Source organism: Lepidothrix coronata, unplaced genomic scaffold, assembly GCF_001604755.1.
Source record: "Lepidothrix coronata isolate B3197 unplaced genomic scaffold, Lepidothrix_coronata-1.0 Scaffold40, whole genome shotgun sequence".
NCBI classification, from domain to species: Eukaryota; Metazoa; Chordata; class Aves; order Passeriformes; family Pipridae; genus Lepidothrix; species Lepidothrix coronata.
Genome location: NW_016690220.1, coordinates 2,977,391 through 3,004,795, shown reverse-complemented (window position 1 = coordinate 3,004,795; position 27,405 = coordinate 2,977,391). Strand labels below are relative to the sequence as shown.

Here is a 27,405-nt window from a genome sequence, read left to right as displayed (position 1 = left end):
CGTAGCATTATTTAGTTTCATGTCAGAATTAGAGATTAGATATCATATTTTAAAACTCCAGTTATATGGAATTAAAATGATCCAGAACAGTGAGTTCTGAGAAAGTGGTCAGTGTATTATTGAATCATTAGATCATGTCTTACTTAATGGCAACTTTATTGGTTGTACAGAACAAGGAAAAGCAATACAATATTTCATTAAATGCATGTATGCTAAAGTACGAAGTGCTTCAGATATGAGAGAGAGAGAGAATGAGAATGTTTTGTCTTTCTTTTTAATCTCAGAATTACCATGATATCATAGCAAAAAAAAAAGTTAGAAGTAAGGGTGTGAAACGAGATGTGATGCCAACTGGAAAAATGCAAGCAAGTGGAAATATAATTGAAAGCATTCATTATATGGAAGAGAGAGACTCAAAATTAGCAATGCCAGTGACATATCCTATGAATGGAGTTTAAGCTGACATACTAAAAGTAGATACTTAAAATAGAGAGAATATTAGATATGATCATAACATTTAGACTTCTGCAATACATTCCACTGAGAATTCCATGGTTTACATTTAAGATAAGTAATGTCTTTGCAAGTTGGAACTGCTATGGAATGAAAGACTACAATGGTCCCGAGGAGGACCATAGTCTTCTCTGTTATGCATTTTCCTCAAATAGGTACTTCTAATTATTAGGTTGGGGCTGAAGATTGAGTGCTCCACATTGGAGTAAAATGCCCATAATCTCCGCAAAGAAAGGTCTGCTGCGTTAGGTAGACTGAACATCTCTGCTTCTCCTCAGTCTTGGTAGTTCTGATGTGTAGCATCACTGTCTCCTAGAGAGTGTGCTGTACTGGGTGATGGCAGTGATAGAAAAGGGGTAAATGATATGTTTAGAATAATTCAGTATAGGATTCATACTCTTCTAGGAGTACTTTGTACATAAGGAAGAAACCAAACAGTGGGGTGAGATGGCATAGAGAGATAGAAAGAGAGAGAGTATAAAGATACCACTTTGTCAGACCACTGAAAGATCCAGCTACCTACTGCAGTGTGTCTGTGCTAGTATCCAGAATTTGTGTTTTTCTCAGTCAAACATTTTGAGAACATGTGCATTCTTGGCAACAGTAGATGCTATAGACCTTATCTTCTCAAAGGTGTACTTTAAGATGTGACCTTTAAACATATCTAGATATTCAGAAGCCATTTCTAGTTTTCAGCTAGTATTATTCTTAGTTATGGGTCACTAACACTTTTGACTCTGTGCCATGTAACAATATGAAAGGCAGGTTTTGTTCTTTTTTACTGATTTTTCATAGTCTTATGTCTGCCATGCTGAGAGAACACCTAGGCAAGGTGGAACTCCATGGTCCACATTGCATCTTTTCTTGGGAAACCCTGAACCTGTGCAAGGTGAGGATAGCAGGGTGGTTTAACAGTGGAGAGACATCCTGGAAAAGACATCAGACACTGAGAGACTGCAGTGAGGAGCAGGCAGGAAAAGACAATTGTGAGGTGTTATGAAACAGATTCCTAGGAATGGGAGCAGGCTGCAGGGTGAGGGGCATGGTGGGCAACTTGCTAAAACTATGAAAGATGGCTGAGAGCGGTTCTGGAAGAAGGGACTTGCCTCTAATGGGTAAACAGGGAGAGGGAGAAGACGTACGAACCTTCTGCCTAATTATTTATTTCTGCTTTGTCTTCACTTGTCACTTTGAGTTTTCTCTGTTTAATCATTTTTGAGGCAACTTACTGACAGTAAAACATCTGGGCAGTGCCACCTTGAAGCCGTGGTTTTCTCATTATACTATGGGCAAGAGCCCCTGGGACTAGATACTGTGCTACCAAATAGCACCTGGCTTTGATATTTGGACAGTAGTTGAAGATGTGCTCCTTATTCATGTTCTTTATGCTCTTTAGGCATTTTTCAAAACTCAGGTTTTGGGGTGGGTTTTTTTCCCCATCTTTAGACCTTATATTTGCCTAATTCTTTTCCACAAATTGTTTAGTTTTGGACAGGAATTAAAGAAAACCCAAACAGACAGATACTCAAATTTTACTGAACTGCAAGGGGATTTAGACCTCTAATCTATTTCTTTGTCTCCAGAAACCATAGCCTTTGTTTATTTTTTTTCATCTGGCCTTTTTAATTTTGTGTGTATTCTTCAGTTTATTTCCTACTTAATTGTTTAGCTGTTAATTTTAATCCCTTTTTTGTATAATCACTTCCATAATTGTCCTCACTGTCCTTCAGCCTGAGACTGATCTCAGGCCTATTTAATTCAAAGGCAATTCTCATTGCCTTTGAAAAACTCATGTTACTGAGTTTAACATAAGCCTGCTCAGCTTCTATTTTAGTAAATGACATTTTCTTGGGGGTTAAAAAAAAAGGATTCAAACAAAAGTTATGAGGCTGAATAGATCCTAGAAACAAAATTATGTTGTGTGCTGAAGTAAATACACCACAACCTTGCCAGAGATTTATTAAGGTAATATTTTTAGAGTGTTTTGCCTCTCCTACAGTAGAACAGCAGATAGATTTCAGAAGCTCCTTATAGAAAAAGGAGAAAGTGTAACATCTTTTACTCTGCCCACAGATTAACTCTGAAAAATGATCTAAAGTGTATTAACAAATCACCACAGGAGATCTCACAGCATGTGATGAGCCACTGTACTTAATTTATGTGAAAACAGCAGGATTCAATTCTATAACATTATTGCCACTTACGTTTTGCAGGAATCTGTGCTGGTACCACACAAATTCTAAAAATGTGTTAAGAGTCATAAAAACTTGTCAAAAATGTTTGATATAAATGAGAAAAGTATAATTCAAAGGGATGAACTCATTCTTTGTGGTCTGCTTGTGCAGACCTGTGCAAGGAATTTTGCCATGGTTAATAGAAGCAGGATCACGACCCAGTGAAAACTTGTTGAGATGACACATTTTTGTTCATAATAATTGTCCTTTACGTCTCTGGTTTGCCAAGAAAAATAGAAGGTACTAAATTTTCAGCTCACAAGTAGTCCATAAGAATCAACAGAATTGTCCTCTTAAACATAATTGTGCTCTCCAGGGCTAAACCAACAGCATGATTTATTCTCACATTTGTCCCTTTTAAGTGCCTAAGTCTAGTATGAGATGCCTCTAAGATGCTCAGCAGTAATATTCAGCTGCAGCCTAACCCTGTGGGCACTGCAGCTTCCACCCAGTGCATGTGTAGAACTGGCTAATTATTGATATTCCCTAAATTAATCAGTCTGAGTCTCATATATTAAACTGGAGAGTGTCTGGAGTGTCAAGTCCTACAAAAGAAAGATGTGCAAGTTTTTATTAAAAAGCAAAGCAAAGCAAACCAAAACAAAAACCAAAACAAATCCAAAACAAACAACCCCCCCAAAAAAACCACAACCAACCAACCAAAACCAAACCCCTGAAACCAACAAACCAACCAAAAAGCCAAAAAAACCCTAATCAAAAAAAAAAAGCACACACAATAAAATTAACATTTTGAGATGGTAAAAAATATATTTCAAGAATTCTAAATCTAAGTGATTCCACTACAGAAACATAATTTAAATATTTTACCAGCTGAAGAAGGAGTTCTTAAAGAATCAAGTTGTTTCACTATTCCATTAAAAAAAATTACTCAGAAAGCTCTGTTTCTTTATGGAGGCACTTTCAGTGTTTGGTGATTGTCAACAGTGTTGTTCATCAGATAAACGATTTCTAGTTTTTTAGTTATCACAAGCAATGCATCTGTAAGAGCTTCTACTTATAAAAAACACAAATTCCTGCATGATACTTTCAAAAACAGACCCTAAACCAAAATAGTGTAGTAAGTATAAAGGAAAGAGAACTAGGAGACTGCATTTTACTATCTGTATAAGTATACTTGATTGTTGTATACCAAAGAATATAATTTCCTTTGACACTTCTACATTGTGTTTGAATTATAGAGAAAAAAATATTAGTAGGAAATATTCAGTTAGTCAGTATATCCGAAAAATAATTAAAAAAAAAAAAAAGAATGTTTTTAAGTTTTGTGTCTAGTTTGGAATACGTATTTGAATGCAAGTTCTTGTCTGCTAAGAGACCTCTTTCCTGCTCATTTGGTGGGTACTGGGTGAAGGGTGATCTTCTTCAGCTTTTTCTGTTGAAATACGTCATTATAAACTTCCAACATGAGAGAATTACTGATCAATTCTATAACATAATGGTCATCCTCTATGATTATTGGTGTTATTTTTATCATGTTCTTTCAAATGAGTGGGATTTGGAGGTATAATACATTTAATAATATAAATGAGCAGATATATGAATTTCAGAGGCTTCTGCTGTTTTCTAAATTTTTCATTTTGCCAGCTGCATTAATGAATTATAACAGACAAATTCGAGGTAATTTTCTTCAAAGTTAAAAATTTATTTTCATATGAAACCTACCATCTCCTTCTTAGCAACAGTGATCTCATTTTGACAAAATGTTTCAGCTAGAATGTTTCCAATACAGACAGTGGTTATGTTATTCTAATATGCACAATCCAGATCAGGAATATACAAAACTTTTTGAATTAAATATTCTAGAAATAACATTTTTCTGAATATTGGGTTAGAAACATATTATGAGCATAATTGAATTTATTACTATTCCCAAGAGACAATTACTGTCTCAGTGAGAACAAATCAGACTCTTATTAGAGACACGAAAATACCATGTATTTGTTTGCCAAATATATCACTAAACTGTACAGAAAAGAGCTGAATACTTATTAATAGCAGCAAAAAGATTGAATGCTAAGTATGGTTAATGGTGTCAAGTCAAAAAAAATGTAACTGGCTAAGATGAACATGCTGATATGAAATGAATTTGTTAAATCACTCAGAGTTGATCTAACAGTGGTTTTACTGAAGCATAATGTATGATAGTGGATAATGAACAAAGACTTGAGAAGTATTTCAGTCAAAAATAATACTTTGCTGACCTAAATATCTATTACTTTTTTTTTTTTTTTTTTTTTTTTTGTTAGGGGTTTCTTTTTCAATATCACATTCAAGAATGTCACAAAGTGGGGTTTGAATCTAATCGCAGTTGGTTTATCAGTTTTATTAACAAGATTAACCAGCAATCGGTGAACTCTACATTCAGGGTCAGTTTGAGCAATGCTAAAGATAAACCACAACATTAGGTGCCACTATGATGTTAATATATATCTAAACAGTCTTCTATACATAATCCCAACCATTATGGATCAAATGTGTCTTATTTACTTATTTATTTGTTTGTTTGTTTGTTTGTTTATTGTAAGGAACTACAGTAATTGCTTTATCAATGTTTTTGAATGTGTAATATTTTTTTTTCATATCTTTTCTTTCCTGCTTTGATGCCCAATCACTAATACTTATGAAAACTCAGAATTTCTTTTCCACAGAAAATTTTGGGAGAAAAAAACCACGTTTTGAATACTAAAATGGAAATTCTGAAAAAATTTGGAAAAGCAAAAACTAGATAGCATATATTACTAGAACACCTGGTTTCTCATCAATATGCATATCCTGAAGTTACAAGTTAAAAATCCCAAACTCTCCAGATGTTAGATGTGAAACTAACCTGCTTTCCAACGAAAAACATTGCCTTTAGGTCATCTAAAGGCTATTTTCCAAACACTTTCTCAGAATGTGCTGGTTTCTCTAAATCAGATTAGTTTTACATCACAAAACACCACTGGTCAAGGATGCATGATCAATACGGCCAAAAGAAGTCTGGCTTTCCCTTTTTATAGCTTTCCCTTCCCTTTCTTTAGTCATTGTCTCTCCCTCATTTTTTTCATCTGCAAGGGACTGCTTTCTTTGTTTTTGCACAGTCTCCCTTTCTGACAACTGGTCCATGTGTAGTCTCTAAAAAGAGGATGAGATTGTTCCTCCTCCTTGTGATTTCTCAGCTGTTGGCTTCCAGCTCCATGCTGTGCCTCTTGCATGGTCTTCTACCTGCTATGCTCTGTAGTGTCTGACCCATCTTTGGGGAGGAAGATGGCCTGTTGAGGGCAGAAAAGCTTTCAAACAACCAAACCTATAGGTAATGAAAAGAGAAACTTCCAAGGAATTAGAGAGGGTTGTGCAGAACTTACTACAACTCTGAAAGTCACTGTCCTAGCTCAAAGCAAGTCTGAAAGCGAGGGCCTATGTACAAGAGGCTATGGGCAGTTGGGAAATTGCAGAAAAAAGCTTTTGTAACTTGTGTTCTCTCCTTCTTGATCAATTTGAAGCTTTTCTATTAAAAAAAAGAAACACACCTTATTCTCCTTTTTACACTAAATACATCAGTTCTATTTTAGTTTTTAAATTTTCTGGTTTTCTCTGTGAAGCTCACTATGAGGAAAATGTCTAGATAGGTCTATGTCATAGCTGTGGCCAGCTCAGGGTCTTATTGCTTCCTCACTCTGTGCAAGCTCACCATCTCCAGGGCCTGCCTACCAAGACTATGTTCCTGTTTTCTTATCTTTCCAGAATGCTCAGGGTTTTCACTGAGTGATGCATACCTCACATAGTACAATTTTATCTTATTTAGTCTGAATAACATCTCTATTTCTCTGTTCATTTCTGATCAAAATGTTGCTGTTAATGTTAGCTCGCTGAGTACTGTTTATAGTCTGTCTCGAGTTCCTCCATTAGTTCTTCCCTCTATCTGCACAGAACACAATAAAAGTGAACAAAAATGAAGAATATTGTAAGATATTTGTGATTTTATATATGAAAGAGAGGGTTAATTCAGCATCCAGATTTGTTTCGGTTGGAGAGAGGATGGAGGGAGAAGTTAAAAAAGCAAGTAAGCAATGAGAAATTCTGAAATGTTAAAATTTTTGGGAAGTTCTTTGAATATTTTTTTCTCGAGGCCTTGAGAAACAAGTTGGCTTAAATTGTGATATCCACATTGTGCACTGAAAATTAAATGACTTTGCCTTTATTTATGTATATATATTTTAGGTCCGAACATGGATTCTTACAGTGGGATACACAACTGCATTTGGAGCAATGTTTGCAAAGACATGGAGAGTTCATGCAATTTTCAAAAATGTAAAAATGAAGAAAAAGGTGAGAAGAAACAAACTCTTCTCTTATTGCTTTTTAAATATAATTTTCTAATTGTTTTGCTACCTTTCCTGATTGGCCACAGCTGTGCTGACTCTGTTCATGTGTCCCGTTCAAAGATCCTGAATGGTTTAATACTGGGGCTTTCTTGATCTCCTTTTTAGTCTCTGAGAGTTGGAGTCCAGCATCCTCTCTTCAGTCTTTATAACGAGAGGTGGGCGGTGGAGATGGTTATAAAATGTCAAAGTGAATTTGAATCCCCACTCTCACTTAGTATGTTGTTTCAGCATCCAGAGGGCTCCTTCTGGTAGATTCACAGCTGTTATGAAATGTTTTCTTATTACGTTTGGTTTAGACACAGATGTTACACCCAGATTTCTCATGAATTAGTAGGAGAAGGCAAGAGAAAATGCTGTTTAAACAGCTTTCTATTTCTAATTTTGATTGAAATTCCACAAGTTTACTCTAAGACTGATCAGAACTGAACTACAACTGTCTCTGTCATTTTTGGTACAGCATATTTTCTGTAAACAACTAGGCTCAGTTCAGGAGTAGTACAGCACTTCATGTATGTATTGTTCATTTGATATTTTTCTCTGTGGAGCTTCTTTTCACACATGAAGTACTTTTAATCAAATGGTTTTATTTAAAAATTGGAAAAATGGTGAATAGAAATCGTTTTGACAGAAAAAGCATTAAGAGAAATGCACATGAAACAGAGAAACAAAATTAGTATTGTTATAGAGTAGTGCCAAATGCAGTTCCTATGTGCATCTGAATATATTTATTCTAATAAGTGATAAAGAGTCACATTCAAAATAAGTAGAACAATATTCCAAAACCTTGTCAGATTTCTCTTTTTATTTCCCTCTATGTGTGGTCAGAGATCTCTATTATTAATTTTTTTTGTCAGTACTGTGTTATTTTTTCCACAGTTACAATGTGTAGGGAGTCTGTTACAATGGGATACATCATTCTCTTAAAAGGTTTGGACTTCAGATAGACACAGAGAGTTAACTCAGTTTCTAAGAGGATTTATGTCCGAGGTTATTAAGGAATTGCATCTGGAACTGGATCTAGCACTCTGGCACCCTAACAACACAACCACCTAGTACTTCCCCCTACTATTCTGTCCTGTCAGGTTTGCTTAAATGTTTGTTAATTAAATCCCAAATATCATTCATTGTGAAAAATAATGAAGAGTAAATACAGAATATGCTAAAAAAACCTAAAATTATAAAAAATTTCTGTACCAGAAACAGGATTCTCTGGATGGAGGGAATTGGAAACCATCCTTTCTGCACCTGTGCAAAGAGCCCACTGTAATATATCAGTTTATGCTACCAGAGTCTTCTATATATATTTGTCAAGGATCTTACACTTTCTATATTAAAGTTCTTTAATGAAAGATGAGCCAGTATTTTACCTTTTTGAAAAATTAAATTTTATATTGCAAATATGTTTTCAGCTATGTTGGTACAAGTCTTTGTAAATCAGTGAATTTACACAAGATATTCTCAGTCTAACACATAAAAGCATTTACTTAATAACCTTTATTATCCTCAGAACTTTATCATTTTCACAACACGTACATTTCAAATAGGAACGAACAGGTACTACAATGAATTCTTACTAAGCAATTACTTTTTTTTTTTTTTCAATTCTACAGTGCCCCTGTTCTTCAACAAATTGCAAATTGCAATTGTTTATGCACAGCTGGATGTTAAAATTATTTAAGATCAGTTAAAAAGACACCAACCAGTATAAGGGAGATAAACTTTCAGATATCTGGTTGGTGACTAATGAGCTACTTTCCTCTTAGTGATACTGGAAATTCAAGGCTATTAGGGTGCCCTATTCAATATTTTGGAATTAAGTAAATAATGCATTTCGTTCTGTAAACTTTAAAGAGTGCTTTATTTGGATATCCCACTCCAAAACACAAGCATGAATCATAGAAGACAACAGTTTTCTTAATGTAAAACAAATTAGCTATCCAGGATAAATGTTTACTAGTCATACATTTTCTGTCTTTGATTTGCCAGGATAGATAAAACTGGTTTTAGGACTTGATTGAAAAATGTGGCACTCTTTACTTATGTCTTACAAGAATGCCATTTCCATTTTCTACAGATATTATTTACAGATATTTTCTATCTTTGGGTGCACAGACATTAGAAATTTTCACAAACAATATCTATACTGACAAATAAACAAAAGTAGTGCTGCATGAAAAAGCACACTAATATTTTTTGAATTAGCTATGTCATGATAGAGCAGACTGGTGTTACAATCAGAGGAGTACAAAGTTCCAAAATTATTTAAGTACTGTGGATCCTATTAATTTGTAATCGCTTCAGTTACTACTCGTATGTAAGTATGACAGTAAAATCCATATAACATTTAGACCTACCACTTTTGCCTGTCATCCTCAATATTTTCATGAGGAAAATTTTTCCCAGCAGTGAAATTTCTTCACAACGTGGAGGAATCTCTGTTCAGCTTTTGAAAATATTGGTTAATTGATTTCATTAAAGTGACCATTAAGTAAGGGAGAGAAGAATATGATGAATAAATCTATCTTCATCAGATAGGGCAAGCTTGCTTCCATACATTTATTGGACACTTATCTTAAGTGTACAGCATGGCTTTGTGAAGAGATGAGTGGATTTCTGTCTCATTGTGAGAAAGTGTACAGATTTTTAAATAATAAAAATACACTATGGTTCCATTTTAGTGCAGTGGAGAGTGGAACTAAAATATTTAGAGTGTCTTGAATTACTCAAAGATTCTCATTAACTGTTGTTTATAAAGCTTTCAAAAATCTCTTTTATTTTCACCCATTTATACATCCACTCCTCTATTATTGGAAAATAATAAACAAAAAAATTAAGAATACACTCCTTCTGCTATCAGACTACTAATGAACAAATTTTGCAAAATTCCCAGAGCTTGGTTATCATCTTTGATCTTCCTAGGGCTCAAAGGAAACAAATTAAAAATGCATTAATTTTAGCTGGAACAGAAACAGAGGGGTGCAAGGGAATCGATTTTGTCAAATGGAAATTACGAAGTCAGTAGGGGGAAATACATTACTTTTTAGTTTTGAAAAGATTAGTAGAGGTAATGGAAAGTAGAATAGAATTAGTATTAAAAATAACTGTGCAATTCTCGTTTTGATATGTCTCCTTTTTGTTGGTTTGGGCAGCAGAATGTCTTCTGCTCAGTGAGAGGTGGGAACTACTTTTATGTTTCCCTTGGCAGTGGGAGGGCTGGCAGCAGATGAGAGGAGAGAGAGGAGAATATCAGTGGCAGGAGAGCACATGATGTCCTGGGGAAGCTTTAGTGAGCTGAACCATTTGAAGAAGCCAGACCTTCTGGTAAAATTTAGAAGGATAAGAAGCTGTCTGTTTTGATGGGAACTGCACTGTCTTGGGGTTTTGGGGGTGTTAAAGCAGTCCTGCATAATGACTGCTCCTGCACAACTCCTGCATGCCAAATAAAGCCCATACACTTTTGATGAATACCAGAATAGTAAGAAATTCAAAGTCGTGGTATTTAAAGCCTCCGTGAGTTTTATATATTCTGCTCCTACAAAGACAAGCATTTGGCCATTTTTAGATGGCTACAATAAAACACGAATATGATGTGGGTCACAATATTGCTTTGTCGCAGTTCCTATTTGAAAGTGGAATACATCTCAGTTGACGTTATAAGCTTGTCTTACCATTAACATAGTACATTCTGGCTTTGTCTGTTTGGACTTAATTCTTTAACTGTGGCATCAGAGTGGGGGGGTTTATGTTTAATTTTCACTGAAAATAATTATCCTTGTACTCAATTATTACTACCCCTGTAGACTTCTGGTGGCATATGTCTTTATGCTGACAAAAGTTGTTACAAGACAAATACAGAATATAGTTACACAAGGGATGTATAACAGCGTCTTTTCTTGAGGCTTGTGCTGCTATAATTTTGCCAACATTATTCTACTCCTTCATAATAATTCATAAGCTTTTCTCTGTATTGGTACTATCACAGGGCAAGAAACCAACCACAACAGAGAAAAATGACTTATCAATCTAACCCGATTAATACGCCTGTCAGGCTGCCATCTGGCAAACTTATTTTCATGTATTTGGCCTCCTAGGTCCTTAAAAGACTACTGGTCTTCATGCCTTACAAAGATGGGCAAGAGATTGTACAGACTATGTTGTTGACACTAGGATGGGAGGCTGGCACTGCAAGGGAATGGTAGGGCCAAGACGTTGGGAGCAGGAAAGAGGCTGAAGATGAGAAATTGGGTTTGCTGCTAGGAGCTTCAACAGGGAAACCTGTCCATGTGAAAAGGGTAGGGAAAAGCTTGGAACTGTATACTGGGAGAAAATGTTGAAGAGGGAGACTGAATTTGTATTAAAATTCCCCTAGAATTAAACTAAGTTTGCAAGCCAGTAAAGACAGGAAAGGCTGTAAGAACTGAGGAAGAAAGCTGAGTATGATGGAATATAGAACCTGAGTTCGGTATTTAAGTGGTAAACTAGTTGAGAGACTAGGTCTGGCTTAAAATTAGATTACAATTGAAATTTAGAGGCAAAATGGGAGACCTGAAAAGTAGGCACACAGACTGGGAAAGGAACGTAGGAATTAGAAAGGAGTAAGAGGCAAGAAAAAAGTTGAGATTAGGACTGGCAAAAATGGTTGCACAAGAAGTGTGGGCAGAGCATAAAATCTGAACACAGGATTTTAGAATTTCACTGTTCTTTTTCTATTACTATGTACCTATAAAACCTACAGGCAAAATCTGTACCTTGTCTTCCTGTTATGTGGTTGTACAGCTCATGATAGCTACTAGTGACTGTTTTAGCTCAAGCTGATGAGGTGTGCAAAGATGTAAAGGCTCCTTTTGCTGATATGTGCAGCTCTTAATAATTGAATTCTCTTTCTTTTGGTTTTCTTTATGAAGAATGGGCTCATGAAAACATTAAAAGTTCCATGTTGTGGCTAAATGTCGATAACTGAAAAACTACAGCTTGCTCAGATCTCTACAATTTCCATTTCTTTCCCCATGTGCATTCCCCAGTTCAGCCTTAGTTTTCTACATAATCCCACTGCCATGGAGCAAATGTGGAGTTTTGAGAAAGATAGTCTCATGTATAAGACAGTTAAGTGTCAAATGAAGAAAAATAATTACTTCACAGAATTATTTGTTATGCTTTAGGAATCTCTCTGAGCATAGTTTTCAGAAATCATTCTTTTGTTTCATTGTTTCTGAGAAAGAATTTATTACCTGAGTGAAACAGAGCAGGAATTCTCAAAATTGTAGCTCATTGCCTTCCCACTCCATGTTTAACACAAATCTGGCCACTCTACCTCCATAATTTGTATACTTAATGTCTTGTAAACAGGCACATGGGAAAACTGGAAGGAGTAAGACCATCCAGGCTCTTTCTGAGGAGTAGGGCACACGAATTACTCTGAGCAGCCCCTGGTCCTGATCCCCCCAGGTCAGGGTAGGCAACAGCTGGCTGTGTGCTCCTATACCTGCATGGTGCCAACTGCAGGGAAGCTGCCAGTTCCTGCAATTGCACAGTGTCCCTGGGGGGAAAGAGAGATTAAAGCAGTCGGAGTGTGCACGATTATCAGCTTTTTTGCTGCTGCCTTCTCCTCACAACTTGTCTCTGTTGATTGCTTTCTGCACCTCTCATTTGACTACCTCTGTGAGAAAGTTTATAGAATGAGTGTGATCTCTAGATATAAATTTGCTATAAGTTTTTTGAGCCACCTGTGGAATTTAGAATTTATTACAATCTATAATTTTTCTCACAAAAGTGCTAGAGGTTTAAAAAAAGTTACCCATTATCTTAATCATTTAAAAATAGATGAAACCAAGTTCTCCAGATTATAATGACAGAGGGTTTAGGTCAGAACCTCACAGACCATGTCTCCTTTATTCACTTTAATCCTTTGTAGACGTGGGTCTGTATTAGCATGAATATAGTTCATATCATCCAATAGTTCTTTCTGTAACCACTGCTATAATATATTTTTCCAGGTCAGTTTTCAGACAGTAAATATTCATACTTTTGCAGAACATTTTTGTTCAATCTAGCCAGAGCTTTTTGTGTGTATGAAAAAAAGTTATATGATGGATTTCCCCTGGAATACACATGTATTCTACTAAATATATATGAGAGATCATAAGTCTGAAGACAAGATGTGTCAGGATCCAGAAATTTCCTTTGGGTAACCATACCAACAGTATAGCAATCTATTAGGGACCATCTGCTGAAAATGAGCCAGCATATGGATACCTAAAGCAGTGTTCAGTATTATTGTTCAGTTCCTGAGAATAAGAAATAAGACAGCAGCTTGAAATTTGCTTATGTTTAGGATTTTTTTTTTTATTATGAATATTTACCACTGAACAAAGTAATCTATGATACGTACAGTGCAGTGTGTAAATTATTCAGGTGACTTCATGGGTTATTAATATACAGATACAGTATTTCCTAAAGCGATATAAGTAGAAAGCAAATTATTTTTTCCCCCAAATAGCTACAACCATAAATTTTAAGTCCAAAGCTTCAAAAATAGTCAATGTAATCCTAGAATCCATATTTAGATGTAAAATAAGCATCCTGGTTTTCATAAGAGCTGATCAGCCAAAGTGTCAACCAAGGAACAATAGGAATCATATCTCTAAAATTTACATTCATATAAATATGGATCAGGGAGCTAAATCTCAAGCCCCTGTCACAGAGAGAAACTGAGCTAATGAACTGTACATCTAGGAGAAAAATCTGCTTTTGAAGTAATTTATGTATGTAAATTTCTGCATGGTACAGTTTGATAAGGCTCAAACTCAGTAGTGACAAAAACAATGAAAACTGTGTGTGAAATGTAACTGCTCATAAATGGTACTACAACCATAATTTCTATGTATTATGAGACTAATGGATGACAGAGAAATAAAGACATGTCACTACAAAGTATGAGGCAATTTTTTCCTGAATAGCTTCAAATTGGATTGTAAATGTAATCAAGTGCATTGATGTTCCTAACTATTTGGTAATGACGTAGTATGCTTTCCCACAGAATTTTTCATTAAGGAAAATATTAAAGTCTAGGTATTTTAATGTTATCACAAACAAAATCAGAACATTTCTTCTAGAACATTCAAATCCTTTATGCACTTTCATTTTTTTCCTGAAGATTGGGATTGCTTTTAACAGTAAACATGAGAATTCACAGCTCTCGCAGAAATTCTTCACCCTTATTGCCAATGTGATGTTGGGCTCAACAGGTGCATTTCTCTCGAAGGTGAATTTGACCTGCTGTGTTGATGTCATATGCAGCTCTTTCAAGGCAAAATGTCTTGCTTTATTTATGGTAGTGAGTAGAAGTTAACACAGTACTCAGGGGTGTTTGTAAGACTGTTCTCTAAAGCACAGTTCAGCAAAAATGGCTGGTTCTGATTTTGTCAAGTTAGATTTTTTTAGTGTCATTTTTAAACAAAAATGCTTTTTATTTTTGTCCTTTCAAAAGAGTTTTGTGAAAAATAGCCATGTTGTATCACTCTGTGGGCTCATTATGGTTGGATTAGCAATATTAGTAAAACAATCACCTCTCCAATTCTCTAGAGCATTGTAGTCATAACTAAGGCTCAGGCTTTCAAAAATGAGGATTTTTATAACTTTTTTTTAACCCGTTACTGAATCCCTCTCCTTCTCTAACATCTGTAAAGTTTCCCTCTTCTACATCCCCTAGGGAGCATTACCACTAGGATGTTCCTGCTTTCTTTTATATGAGTTGGAAAAGAGGAAATGTGTCCTCTGATTGGATAGCTTCTCCTGGCATCAAGGCATAGAGTCAACAGATCCACATTCGCAATACTGTTATTGAGAGGATGAGTCTGCCCGATGATGCAATTATCCTAAACGGGAGTTAGCAAAGAGAACGTGCTTTAGAAATGTGTTCTTTAACAGGCTAGTGATTGTAGGTATTTAATTCTCAAAACCAAGCTTTTTGTTGATATCCAATTGTCCATTTTTGTCAAGAGTACTACACACTCCACTACCCTGGAAAGCAGAAAAAGTCATTGAGTTCCTAGACTAGAGGGATCACAGTAGATTCTCACAGGAAACAGAAATGTAATTTTTTGTTTGTTTTTTATAAGTAGATATACAAATCTTCCATGAAATTAATCAAAATACCTCTAAGAGAGTAAAATTTAGCTTTTTACTCCCAGTGACTTACTGGTCAAAAAACCTTGTTTCTACAAAGCATGCTTTCTAAAATGTTAGCATTCACTCACTAAAGCTAGTGTAATTGCAGCGTGATGTGTTCCCAATACTAATCATAGAATCTATTATAGGAAAAACTCATAATAGCTGTTGAAAAAAACATTGTGGAGTTATTTGGAACAATGTATAATGTGTTTTCAATAGTCCTTTTTTCTCATTCCATTACACAATAGAAATTAAGAATGTATTACAGTACAGTTCTCTAAAATATTAATGGCTTTAATAACTATAAGATAGATATCTCCCCCAACCCACATATGGCAAAGTTCATCCACCTACCACTGACTCTGCATCACCAACCTCATGGCGCCATCCCACTTGTGTCAACCCACTTAATGTAGGGGACCAACCCAAAGGTGTCTATTAATCATACTGAGGGAAAGGAAGGAGTAACTTATGCAGCGGAGAGAGTATCCTGAAGGCAAATTCAGGAGTGGTTTTATGGTTCCTTTTCCAGCCTTTAAGACTTTATAATTTTTTGCCCCCAAAACTCTATTATTTTTTCCCTTTCCCCTGTAGCTCAGAGGAAGAACTCTTATCAGCATGATTTCTCTATGTACCAGGGAGAGGAATATTTGGTTTCAGATTTCTGAGGGCTTTTATAATTGCTGTCAGTGCTATTCATTTAATTGAATAAGGTCTAGGAAGCTTCACAGAGGGATCCTTTAAAAAGGTTTTTTCTCTACAGATTCCATCCCCGGAGTCTGGGGAAGAGACAACTGAAAAAAAGTTAATTAATACCATTAAGTGTTTATCCAGCTAGTGCCAGAAGGCAAGAGACAGCTCTGTCAGCTAGACTAGAAATGGTTGATCTACATGAGAGAAACCAGAATCACCTTCTTAAACAGAAAACCCCTACATTTTAAATCAAAAAGAAAAAATATATATATTTATATCCAAACCTATAAATAGATAGAAAAATACTCCCAGACTTGCTATGCTTCTATGAATTCAATTAAAAACCCAACCAACCAACCAAACCACAAAGATTTACCTAATAATTTACCTTCCTTCAAATCTAAAGATATTTTCTTCTGACAAAGGCAGGTGAAGTTCCTGGTAACAAGAAACTAACTCTGTTACCAGGAACAAACAAACTAACTCTGAAAAAAAGACAGGGTAAATTAATTCTTCAGTCGATGTTGAAAAGCCATTGGTAGAACTCAGTAAATCACTAATGTTGCATCCCGGAGAAAAGGGTTAGTCTTCATATGCAAGGCTCTTTCTTCTTGGTTTAGAATGAATTTCAGCTTTAAGTTCTATGTCATATGCATTTGCAGAGTTGATTTCTAATAAGGTAAGAAATAACAAAAAGTTTTCCCTAACCTTAACCATAAAAACCGAGCCTAATGTTTAATTACTGTTGTTTGCCAGATTGCCAAGTAATCCCATAAACTGATTGACAATAGTGTCCTTCAGGGCACAGTGGATGTGCTTTAGGAAGCAAAGGAAAAAAAAGCCCCACAAAAAGTCTTTGAAATAATAACTAAATGGACAATTGAAGTTACTGTGGCACGTAGCCAGTGATAGTTCTAGAAAATCCTCTGAAGTTTCCATGAGCAGAAACTTTATCCCAGAGAGATTTAGAGAGATTTTATATCTCCTTTGATCTGACTGCAAGGTCTATGGAAGGTAAAGATTTTGATCTGTCTTCATAGTCACAAGTTTTCAGAATAATTTTTATTTGCTCATGCAACAGTGTTGCTGAGAAAAGAATGGCTTACCAGTTTCTCTACTGAGTGAATTTGTTTTGAGGACATCGTTTCCAGATATATAGTCCAGACTGGTAGCAATGGCATTTATAACAGTGGGCAGATCTGCCAGGATGAGACAGATTCACCTATCCAATCACAGATGGTAGAAAATATGACTCACAGATGCTGCTGTGTGAGAGCTTGGCCTCAGGAAGGATTCATAAGCACTTGCAAAAATGGATTTTATTAGCTACTGTTCATTTCTCCAAAAGCTGATTTACTGTATGCTAGAAGGAAAATGAAAAGGGAAAAAATAATAATTTTCTTCTTAAAGAAGAATGATATATTTGATTATGAGGAGCCTCAGTTGCTTGTGACTTTCTTTTGTCAAACAGAGGATTTGTTGGATTCACAATATCTGAGTCAAGACTCCTTCAGTGCATCTGGTGTTTCCCAAGGAGTGAATGTACTGAACTTAAGGAGTGCTGGTGGGTGGGAGTGATGGCTGGGGAGAGGGAAAGCTGGGCTTCCTGCGGGTGGAAGGAGGAGAGTAGCAAGCCTTTTAGAAATGCTGCCAGTGATATACCAGCAGCATTTCTCAGAGCAAATTTATGTTAGGACAAGCTGCTAATCATTGACAGAAATGAAAAATAATTGAAGTTCAGTGTCTTGTTCTGAAAGCTAGCATTTTGGTGGAGAGTTCTGCTTCAGCAGAAAAAAAACATTCCAGCAATGGTTTTGCCAGGGATAGACCAGCACTGTGCTGAGCGTGTGAGGCAGCCCCAGGCACACTGCATTCAGCCTGCTCACCCTGCACGCAGCATCAGTACCCCAGTGTTTTACAGAGCTCATTACAGTAGTGTAGGTCACTTTCTCTGGTTATCTTATGGGCTCTCTTTTGCTTGCCTTCCTCCTGGCTGTCTGGCAGAAGTAAGGGACGAATAATACCCACTGCCAGTGACAGCTGCTCTTAAATAACTCTCCCCTTCTGTCCAGAAAAGGTCCATTAACAGCGTAATGTAGGGAAAATAGCTCCAAGAGGTATCCAAGGAAGAGCTCCACTGTTTGCTATATCTCTACTTTTATTTGTTCTAATAACTACCTGTCCAAAAAAAGGTTACCAAACTTACATGTGAACTAAAATACTGACAGTAGTGCAAGGTCAGGTATGAATGAAAGAAAGACATCCAAGAGCAAGGAGGAGTGGTTAGCAATGTGATCATGAAGTGATTTATTTTGATCCTATGAATGGATTATGAGTATTACTGCTTTTAATAATATCCTTTCATTCTTTTGCTTCTGACATTGTACCAGTTTAATTAGTATTGTCAGATGTTGGTAAATCTGCATCTAAAATGCTCACTATTTTCATTAGAAAGATAAGATGTTTTGGGGTTTTTTTTCAAGGAACCTTTTGGGTTTAGGAGGGCAAAGGGAAACATTTCTGGCAGATGCTTTTCACATAGCTTTAATTTCCTCAAATACATATTTTTAGCTGAAGTTAATTGTCTTCACATCCTCTTAGGGTGTGGGGAGGGAAGAAGGGAGGGACATGTTTCAGAATAGTAATTGTTCTGATCCTAAATTGTGCCCCAGATAGGTGGGATGAATTGTCCTTTAAAGGCTTCTGTCCTTGCCCACTGGCTAGTGAGAAAGGCTAGACATGTAATAGTTCAACAGCCAACTTCAGTATAATAAACCCCATCAGTTAAAAAGAAAGGCCAACAGAAGTATACCAATACAATAATTTCCCTAGCCATTTAAGAGGGAGGAAAAGAAATTTGAGTTGAGGTGTCTACATGTCATCTAAATCCAAATTCTCTTTGAACTTGACTCCCTATGGTTTTTCTCTTCCATATCTCCACTCATACTAGGAGCAGCATTAAGTTTGTTTCACTCAAGACCTGTTTAGAGGCATTGTAAGGGAGATTAAAAAATGCATGGGCTTTTTTTTACAGTGGATAACCTGACCCTTTTCAGCTTTGATTGTCTCTTGGTAAACAACTAAAAAGTTAGGCAATAGTTCTGTTTTCCCAAAGAAGACAAGGGACCAAGCTGTGTCTGAGAATCTTTGCTTAATATCTGCTTTCATTTTAGCTTAATAAGGAAACACATTTCAACAGTCTTTCTCCCCTTGCACATCCCACCAAGGCAACTTTTCCTTGCAAAGTTCTCCTTGCCAAGCCATCCAGCAGCAAGATGTACCACCATGAAAGTTGCAGCCTTCATCTGCCCTCTCTAGGCATGCCTGTGCTGTCTCTGATGAAATGGATGTACTGCTTCATTACTGCTGCAAACATGTGGAAAGCATAATTTTCCAGTCCTTTATAATGATGGTGGCTACATGGATTTAAATAACTTATCTCGGGAAATGAAAATAATGTATTGAGTCCTTTAACTCATTCTGATTGCTATCTTATTATCCAAATTATCTATAAAATAAACCAGCAGATTAACAAAAAGCAGTGCACAATGTTGCAGAAGCATCTTTCAAAATAAAGAATGTATCACACCAAAAAATATGAAAACCAAACTTTCTAAATTTCTTCTTACAATATTTAAAATTTTATTCCTTTTTTATAATTTCCTTAAACTTGATAAGAATTCAGTGCAAATACAGTTTTTTCTAGGCAGAAATAGTAACCTTGCCAGTATTAGCTGACACTAATACTTCATAATGCATTTTCAAAATCCTAACAATTTCATTAAATTGAACTGAAATAATCACAACTTTATTAAGCTTCTCAGTCTCAATATTTTTGAATATTTCATTTTGATTAAGCCAACTATTTCTGAGAAACAAAACTTGGGAAAAAAATATGTGGCTTTGTCCACATTAAAGCAACTTCGCAACATCTTTTGACTGTTGTATGAGTGTTCATTAGTAATAGAGGTACATATTAATTTAAAAAACATGAACATAGGTTCAAGAGCACCGACATAAAGTTAATTTAAGCCTGATATTTCAACATGTTTACAACTTGGCAACTAAAATAATGTCTTTGCAGTATATTTTTTGTGTTGCTATGCATATAACATAGGAATTGCATAAAGCTATACAAGATTGTAATATGTGGTGTGGCTTGTTATTTTTATCAGCAACTCTTGTCTTTCTTTTTTGAACCTAAAATCCTTGCAGAATTAAAAGCATCCAGCACACTGGATGTGCATTAAGGCCTCTGACCTTTGTTATATAGAAAAAATACATCATTCCTTTCTACTCCTTGGGTAACAAAGGCAAATGTTAAACACATAGACACACAAAAACTCCAAAATAAACTTATCTTTTGATACCTTTTGGGTGTGTTTTCCACATCCAAGAAGGTTATGAAGAAGTGAGCACTGTAAATCTTAGTGAAAACTATCTCAACTCCTGCTACTCTGAGAGGTGAGATGAACACTTTTCCACATTTGCATACATAGACACAATAGTAGCACCCTAAATTTTTTTTTTCTTTTTCCAGGAGTTAATAATAAACCTGGATTTCAATATTAATATTTAAGAGTCCTCCAAATTTCTTTTTAGAAATTGGAAAGCACTTTAGATACTTCTAATAATGATGAAATGAAATAAAATAATTTATGTATTCTTGTTTTCAACTTTCCATATTTCTGAAACTTTTCTTTGTTCATTGTGAAAAACCTTTATTATTAGCAACCTGTATTTTTCTCCCTGTATAGGAAAAAAGCTGTACAGGGATCTATCTATGGCTCATGGGAATCTCCCTGCTTCTTTTTTCTTTTTTTTTTTTTTTTTTTTTTGTCTCTCCAGATCATTAAAGACCAGAAGCTACTCGTGATAGTTGGAGGGATGTTACTGATTGATCTTTGCATCCTGATTTGCTGGCAGGTTGTGGATCCTTTGAGGAGGACAGTGGAAAAATATAACATGGAGGTATGTCCTCAAGCCCAAATAATACTTGTGGTTGCATATCAGTATCTACAGCTTTCTATAAGACCAAGCTACAAATGCAGTAGGTTATATGAAAGCAAATCAAACTGTGTATTTTGGGGGAGGAAGGGTTCTGGTTTTTAAACCAAATAGAAATGAAATAACTGCAACCAGAAGAAATTGTATCTGTAGTTGACGGTGCCACAATTCTGTCACCTGTGAGAGATTTTATTTGAAAGGGTTGTAAATACAGGAGAGTCCTCTGCTAAGACTCTCTCTTAGAGTTTGTTGCAATAAATAATAGATTATCAGAACCCATTAGTGGATTTCAGTAACAGCTCATTCAAGATAAGTGCAGGAGAGGTCACTGCTTAGACTGCATTCTTTGTGGAGGTGGTCAGGAATTATGTTACCTACTGCTATATTTATTTTTAGTAATTTTATATTCATACATCCATACTGATTGTTCGTATTTTAATGTCATTCTCAGAAAGGTCACAATTGCGATTTGGATAGGGAGGAGGTAATAGCTTGGTGCTAACTGTACATATTTTCCAGCATTCTGGTTGGTTTCTAGAAGGGGAGCTGAAGTAGAGCTTTCTGGACAAACTGACAGTAAGAAACAGGACAGCAGCAATGCACAACCAGAAAAAATAAAAACTATCTGTATGTAGATAAGCAGTTTTTGAGAGTTTATTGCTTCCAACGGGGAAACTGGTGATATCTGAAAACTAGATCATACGAGGACAGTCTAGAGGTGTTATTCTCCAATATTTGGCAATCAGTAAGAAAAAGAATGGGAGCTTTCTGATGTTAACATAAACAAGAAAAGATATGCTATTTTGCTCCATTGCTTTTACTTTGTTCTTACTTTGCAGGGTAGCTCTGGAATTTTATTAGGAGAAGATTTTAATTTTTATTTGAATGTAATTTGTAGAAAATAACTTAGAACAATGCCTCCTGAACTGCAAGGGTTACCTTTCAAGAAATCATTTTAGAGTCTGAAAAGATATGTCAGTCATTCCATAAAGTTTGAACTTCTTTTTTAAAGACTTCTCAATTAATATGGTTTTCAATAAAAAATGGAAAATGTAATTGAAATTTGTCTTGTGGAGATGTTTCTGCTCTATGTGTGTATAGCTTGAAGCCATAGTAGCTTGTTCAGAGCCTTGTTTACATCATTTTGTTCCAACTGTATCGCAACTGATATTTCAATTGTCAGTATTAACAGTTTCTCTGCTCATCTAAAACAAAACATGAAAAAAAGTCACGAAATCCAACTGAAATAATGCTCATTTAGAAGTAATTTTGCTTTTTACTTTTGTATAACTAAAAATCCTGATATCTAGTCTTACTAGAATCACTTAAGTGAAATGTCCATAGACAGCAGCAATTACTGTGAAGTTATCAAACCATAAAATGCCATATATTTTAGAAATAATGTTTACTGCAGTTTTAAATTATTGCAATTTCCATCTGAACTTTTCAGTGTTCTTTGATCATGTAATGTATAATACTAAAAACTTGGTGTAATTGTTCCGCATTTGGGGCTGACTAGACCATGGGGCTGCACACCAGTTACCTGAACTTTGTAACAGAACTGAAATTCTCTGGGAACTATGTAATCCCATGCAAAGTCACGTTCAGGGAATGCACACATGAGAATGTTTAATATTTTGAGCACTCAGCGTAGAATTGACTTGAACGTACTGTTAAAGCTCTTAGCTATTACTATAAGTTGTGCAGAATGTTTTTTAAGCTAGTGGATTTGGGGCGGGAAGGAAATAAAAGTATTATGCAAGCAAGTCATTAAAATATTGTATGTGCGTAAAATATGTTTATTATATAAGCCATGAGGTGAACAGCAATTTGCTTTCCTGAAGCACACCTCTTCAGGTCTAAAAAACTCCTTAGTAGAGGCAAATAACATATTTTTTGCCCCTATTATTATTATGCTATAATATATTTAATATCATATCATATAAATAAATTTTAAGTGCAATGGTCAATTATTTAGTTGAGCTTGATTGAGCAGGTATTATCTTTTCTGTGTTTGAAAAGTACTTACCACCTAGTAAACACTGCTGGAGGCAAGTTTCTGTTTTATTTCAGGAATATTGTGTAATGTATATTCCTTGTCCCACTTGCTTCTATGAAATAATTTCAAAGGGGTTACTTCCCTCAGTTAAAGCTAATCCAAGTGATAAAGACTAAGCTAACTGTAGGCTCCAAAGTTATGAATGCAATCAGTCATTCTAGCTAATGAACCATTTGAGTGCTGTTTATGAATACTCACTGGCTTCCTACATGATAGTTCTGCATTTGGTTACTATCAGGTGGTCCTCTCTTAGTTGTGTCTTCATAAACACGTCAATCAAAGTAACCAAGACAAGAAACCTGAAAACTGGCAGTGTCCTTTGCTGTTTGCCATTATTCACAAAATAGTTTGTTTCAATGAATTAACAGCAGTAAATTATCAAGAACTTTTAAAAATTTCTTAAATCCAGAACGTAAAAGTTCAGGCTCCTTTTCTGGAGTAGTTTGCAAAGTCCAAGCAATCCATGCCTAAAAGCTGAGGATAGGCAGTCTAAATCTAAAAATACAAAGGGAAGTGAAGGCTTTTGTGGAGATTTTCTGGCCCTTACAGAAGACAAAAGTCACATGGGATGTTGGGTCTGTCAGTTTTCAGACTTGTCTCTGGCATCCTGACCCCAGATGTATGGGTTCTTTATGAAAAGCACATCTGTGGCTGCTATAAGACACCATTTTAAAAAGCATCCAGATCCTCCGGTCATCAGTAGGGTGAGTGGTTTATGGTATATGATATATAGATAATAAAATTCCTGGATAAAAGCAAACAGGTTAAAGATCAAGGCAGGCACAACTTTAAAATTTCCATAACTATATGTTGAACTCCTGCAGAAGAACTGTAAGGTTGCCCCTATGTACATTTCATAGAGTACTGTAGGCTTGATTTTCACATAACACAAAAGTTTACTGATAAAAAATGCTTCTCAACTTCAAGCAGCAGTGCAAAAAATAGGAATTAATCCATAATATTACCCCTATTCATCTGTTTTGCTAGTTGCACTGGCTGTAACATTTTTCCTTTTGCTAATTTTTCAGACCAATGGAGAGACCAATCGCTTTTTTTCTCACTAGATTCTTCCTAGGCTGAACTAGGAATTTGCTTTTTTCATCATAATTCACCTTTTTTTTCATCATCAAAATGCTCTGTGGTTATGATCAGATCTCAGCTAGGTTCCTGCCAGACTATGTGTCTCCCAGTTCTATGAACTGGAGCGTATCCTTCCTCTCTGTCTTCCTGTCTGGGTTCTTCAGCTCAACAGGCCATGAGGAATTATGGTGCTTCTGTGTATGTAACTGTGCAAGAGCTTTGCCCCAGGAGAAAGGCTTTACCATCTTTTCCCAACCATCTGGATTTTGTCCTGGTTTCTTAAGAAGGCCATGTTTATGTACAAGGTGGTTTTTTCCTACTGCCTAACAAACTTTCCTGTTTCAGTCAAATCTGACAGATTTGAGAAGATACAGCTTTTAAGGACATAGCACTGCAACAGATTTGATGGAAACAGCCAGCTGTGTGGAGGAGAGATTCGGGTAGTGTCTCCCCAAAGAGAAGGGTCACAGAGTGAGTTTATCCCTTTGTCTAAAAACAGACATTTTAAATGACCCAATTCAGGGGACCTTCACTCTTAGACCAAGAGAATCCTGCCACAAGACAAAAAATACTTAGGAAACCAGCTTGCTGTAATTTCAATTGCTCAGCTGCATTGGACTGAAACCACAGTCTGAAATAGCAAAATCCTTTACAAAGTGGAGTCTCTGCAATAACCATAGCATAGTTCATTTAGGTCCTTAGTACAGTTCAAAGGGTCTGTGTGTAGACATACAGTCACACTCACCTCTTGCTCTTAATGCAATGGTGTAATAACTCTTTTACTTTACGGTTTAGCTTGAAAGCCTCTGTCTGGCTTATCTTCTCACAACACAACACACTGAACCTCTGTGGCCAGGGAAGATAGACAATGATAGTGTTTAATAAATAATAACTTGTATACTAGGGGAGATGGACTAGATTTTATAATTCCCAAGGTAAAAAGATCTTCATTAGTGTTAGATTCAATAAAAACAGTACCTTGCACATTGGATTCTACAATATTTCTTGTAGAATTTTAAAACCTGTTAGGCCAGTGCAGCAGCCTTTCCATTCCTTGACATCTTGGTACCAGTTATGTAGTTATCTCTGTGATGTTGTCTCTTATGCATTCTTATGACAACAATATCAATACTTTAAAGTTAACTTTATTCTGGTATCTGGAATACTAGTATTTAATGTTTCACACTGAATTGTCCTGGGATGGTAATAAATGTGAAACGGAGAAAAAGTGCCATTTTAGAAGACACAGAAGAGAAAGAGAGATCAATGAAACCCAACCTATTTGGGCTTCTAGCATTGATATAGATGCAAAGTGAGGAGACTAAGAATACCCAACCTTATATGAGGATATTGCAATAACAAAAATGCCAATATGCAGGAAAGATTGAGTATGCCATGCCAGTGTCATAGTGCAGTATGTTAACGAAAAATCAATTCAAATTACCATATTAATAATTTTTGTGCATTCCAAGTGTATAACTATGCTGTTGGATACATATTACTAACCAACAAGCCAGAAGGCCAGCTTTGACTGATAAGCTAAGGGAGTCATAAACATTGCAGAAGCAAAAAAATGTATATGTGAACTAGATGAATGTGCTGCTCAGACTAACTCATTTGGTAACTGCTTTGTAATTCAACAGATTAGAGAACCTACAGAGAATTAACCCTTCATTTCATTCTGAATAGCATACAGAATCTGTTCCAATGTCTAGATATCTGAAGGAGTTTTCTCCAATATATTTCCAAATATGTTGTTCTTAGTTTTCATAGTTTGAAGAAGCAACATCCAAAATAGAGCAGTAGACAGATACTCAGGCTTCAGAAAAGGGAACAACACTAAACTGAGGAGAGACTAAAGAGGACACTCTTTAGTAGAGAGTTAAATCTTTGTGGGTGATCTAGACATTAGTAAGAATACCATATTTGAGACACAGAGTAAATGCATGCCACACATTGAGTAAGACTTGAAAAAGAAGAGACTCAGCATGACAAAGCAGCAGGACGACATCCTTCAAAAAAATTAAAGTTGTATCCAAATGAGGAAAACAGACAAGATCATAAAGTCTGCTAAGTTAAATGTAGAAGACAATAAAGCAGTCTAAAAAAAAAATCTTGCAATGAATGAAAAACTAATAATAAATCTTTCTGTAAATACAGATAGCGGGAAGTTTGCCAGGGAACCTTTGGAACAATATTTGATCAGAATAGAAGAGCATTACCTGCAGAAAACAAGGCCATGTAGAATGATTAAATGATTGATTTGCTCCATTCAGAAAAATTCTTAGTGGAAGAGTTTGTGGAGATTGCTGTGCTAGAACCCTTCTGATGAACCCACTGAGGAGTAACTGGAGTTTCTGGTAGGAATAGAGAAACTGATCAGAAATAAATCACTGCAAAAATATTATATTCTCCCAGGCTTTCTAAAGTAATTCAAAAGAGTAACAGTCAAACTGTCGACAACAGTATGTAATCATTAGCTCAGAACTACTTTGATATCTGAGCAAAATGTTGCAAATGTCTTGCCATGTGTTCAAGACAGAATGGAAACCTCAGACTTGTAAGTTAACGTCTGTAGTAGGCCACCTTATAAAAATTATAATCAGGAGTAGAATTAGTAATTGATATGCTACATTGAGGAGGAGTTGACATGGCACTTGTGAAGGAACAAGTCATTAAAACTTATTGAAGTCCTTTGAAGAAGCCAGCAAACATGTGACTAGAAGCTGACACAGCCCGCTAGGTCTCCAAAAAGGACTCATCAATTTCTTTCATCAAAGGCTCTCGTGGATACGAAATAACCACGGAATAAGAGAGAAGCCCTGAAATGGGTATTAAGTTCTTTAGAATAAGGAAACAGAATTAAGAAATAAATAGCAGTTCCTTTTCTAGTATGGACAGATGTAGCCAGTAGAGTACTTCAGGACAAGTTCCAGTCTTTGTGCTGGTACCTGTGTTGTTCAGTGGAAGAGAAGGTGAATGACAAGATGACAACGTCTTAGTGGTTATAGTAAGTTATTTCAGAAAATAAAAATGAGGGCTGATTGTGAAGAATTCTGGACAGATCTTGCAAAGCTCAAAATGAAGTGGAATTCTCTTTCCTTATTGCAGCTGCAGAAGCAAACCTAAAGGTTTCTCTCTCATAACTGAGATGTGATGTAAAGAATACTCAGCAAGGAATGCATGCATTAGGTGTGATAGAAAAGGAAGGGTAAAAGCATGTCCAAGGTAAGCATGCTTCTATACCTTGATGGACTAGTTAACT

At 35.8% G+C, this 27,405-nt stretch overlaps 1 protein-coding gene across 2 annotated transcripts in view; it reads left to right on the top strand.

Annotated features, from left to right (window-relative positions):
• The window catches only part of GABBR2 (gamma-aminobutyric acid type B receptor subunit 2), a 475,771-nt gene that overhangs the window by 318,433 nt on the left and 129,933 nt on the right, over positions 1-27,405 (top strand). For both annotated transcript variants that reach the window (XM_017813300.1, XM_017813301.1), the window contains exons 12-13: positions 6,969-7,076; positions 20,843-20,965. In XM_017813300.1, the coding sequence (XP_017668789.1) occupies positions 6,969-7,076; positions 20,843-20,965 (231 nt within the window). The remainder of the gene's footprint in view (positions 1-6,968; positions 7,077-20,842; positions 20,966-27,405) is intronic.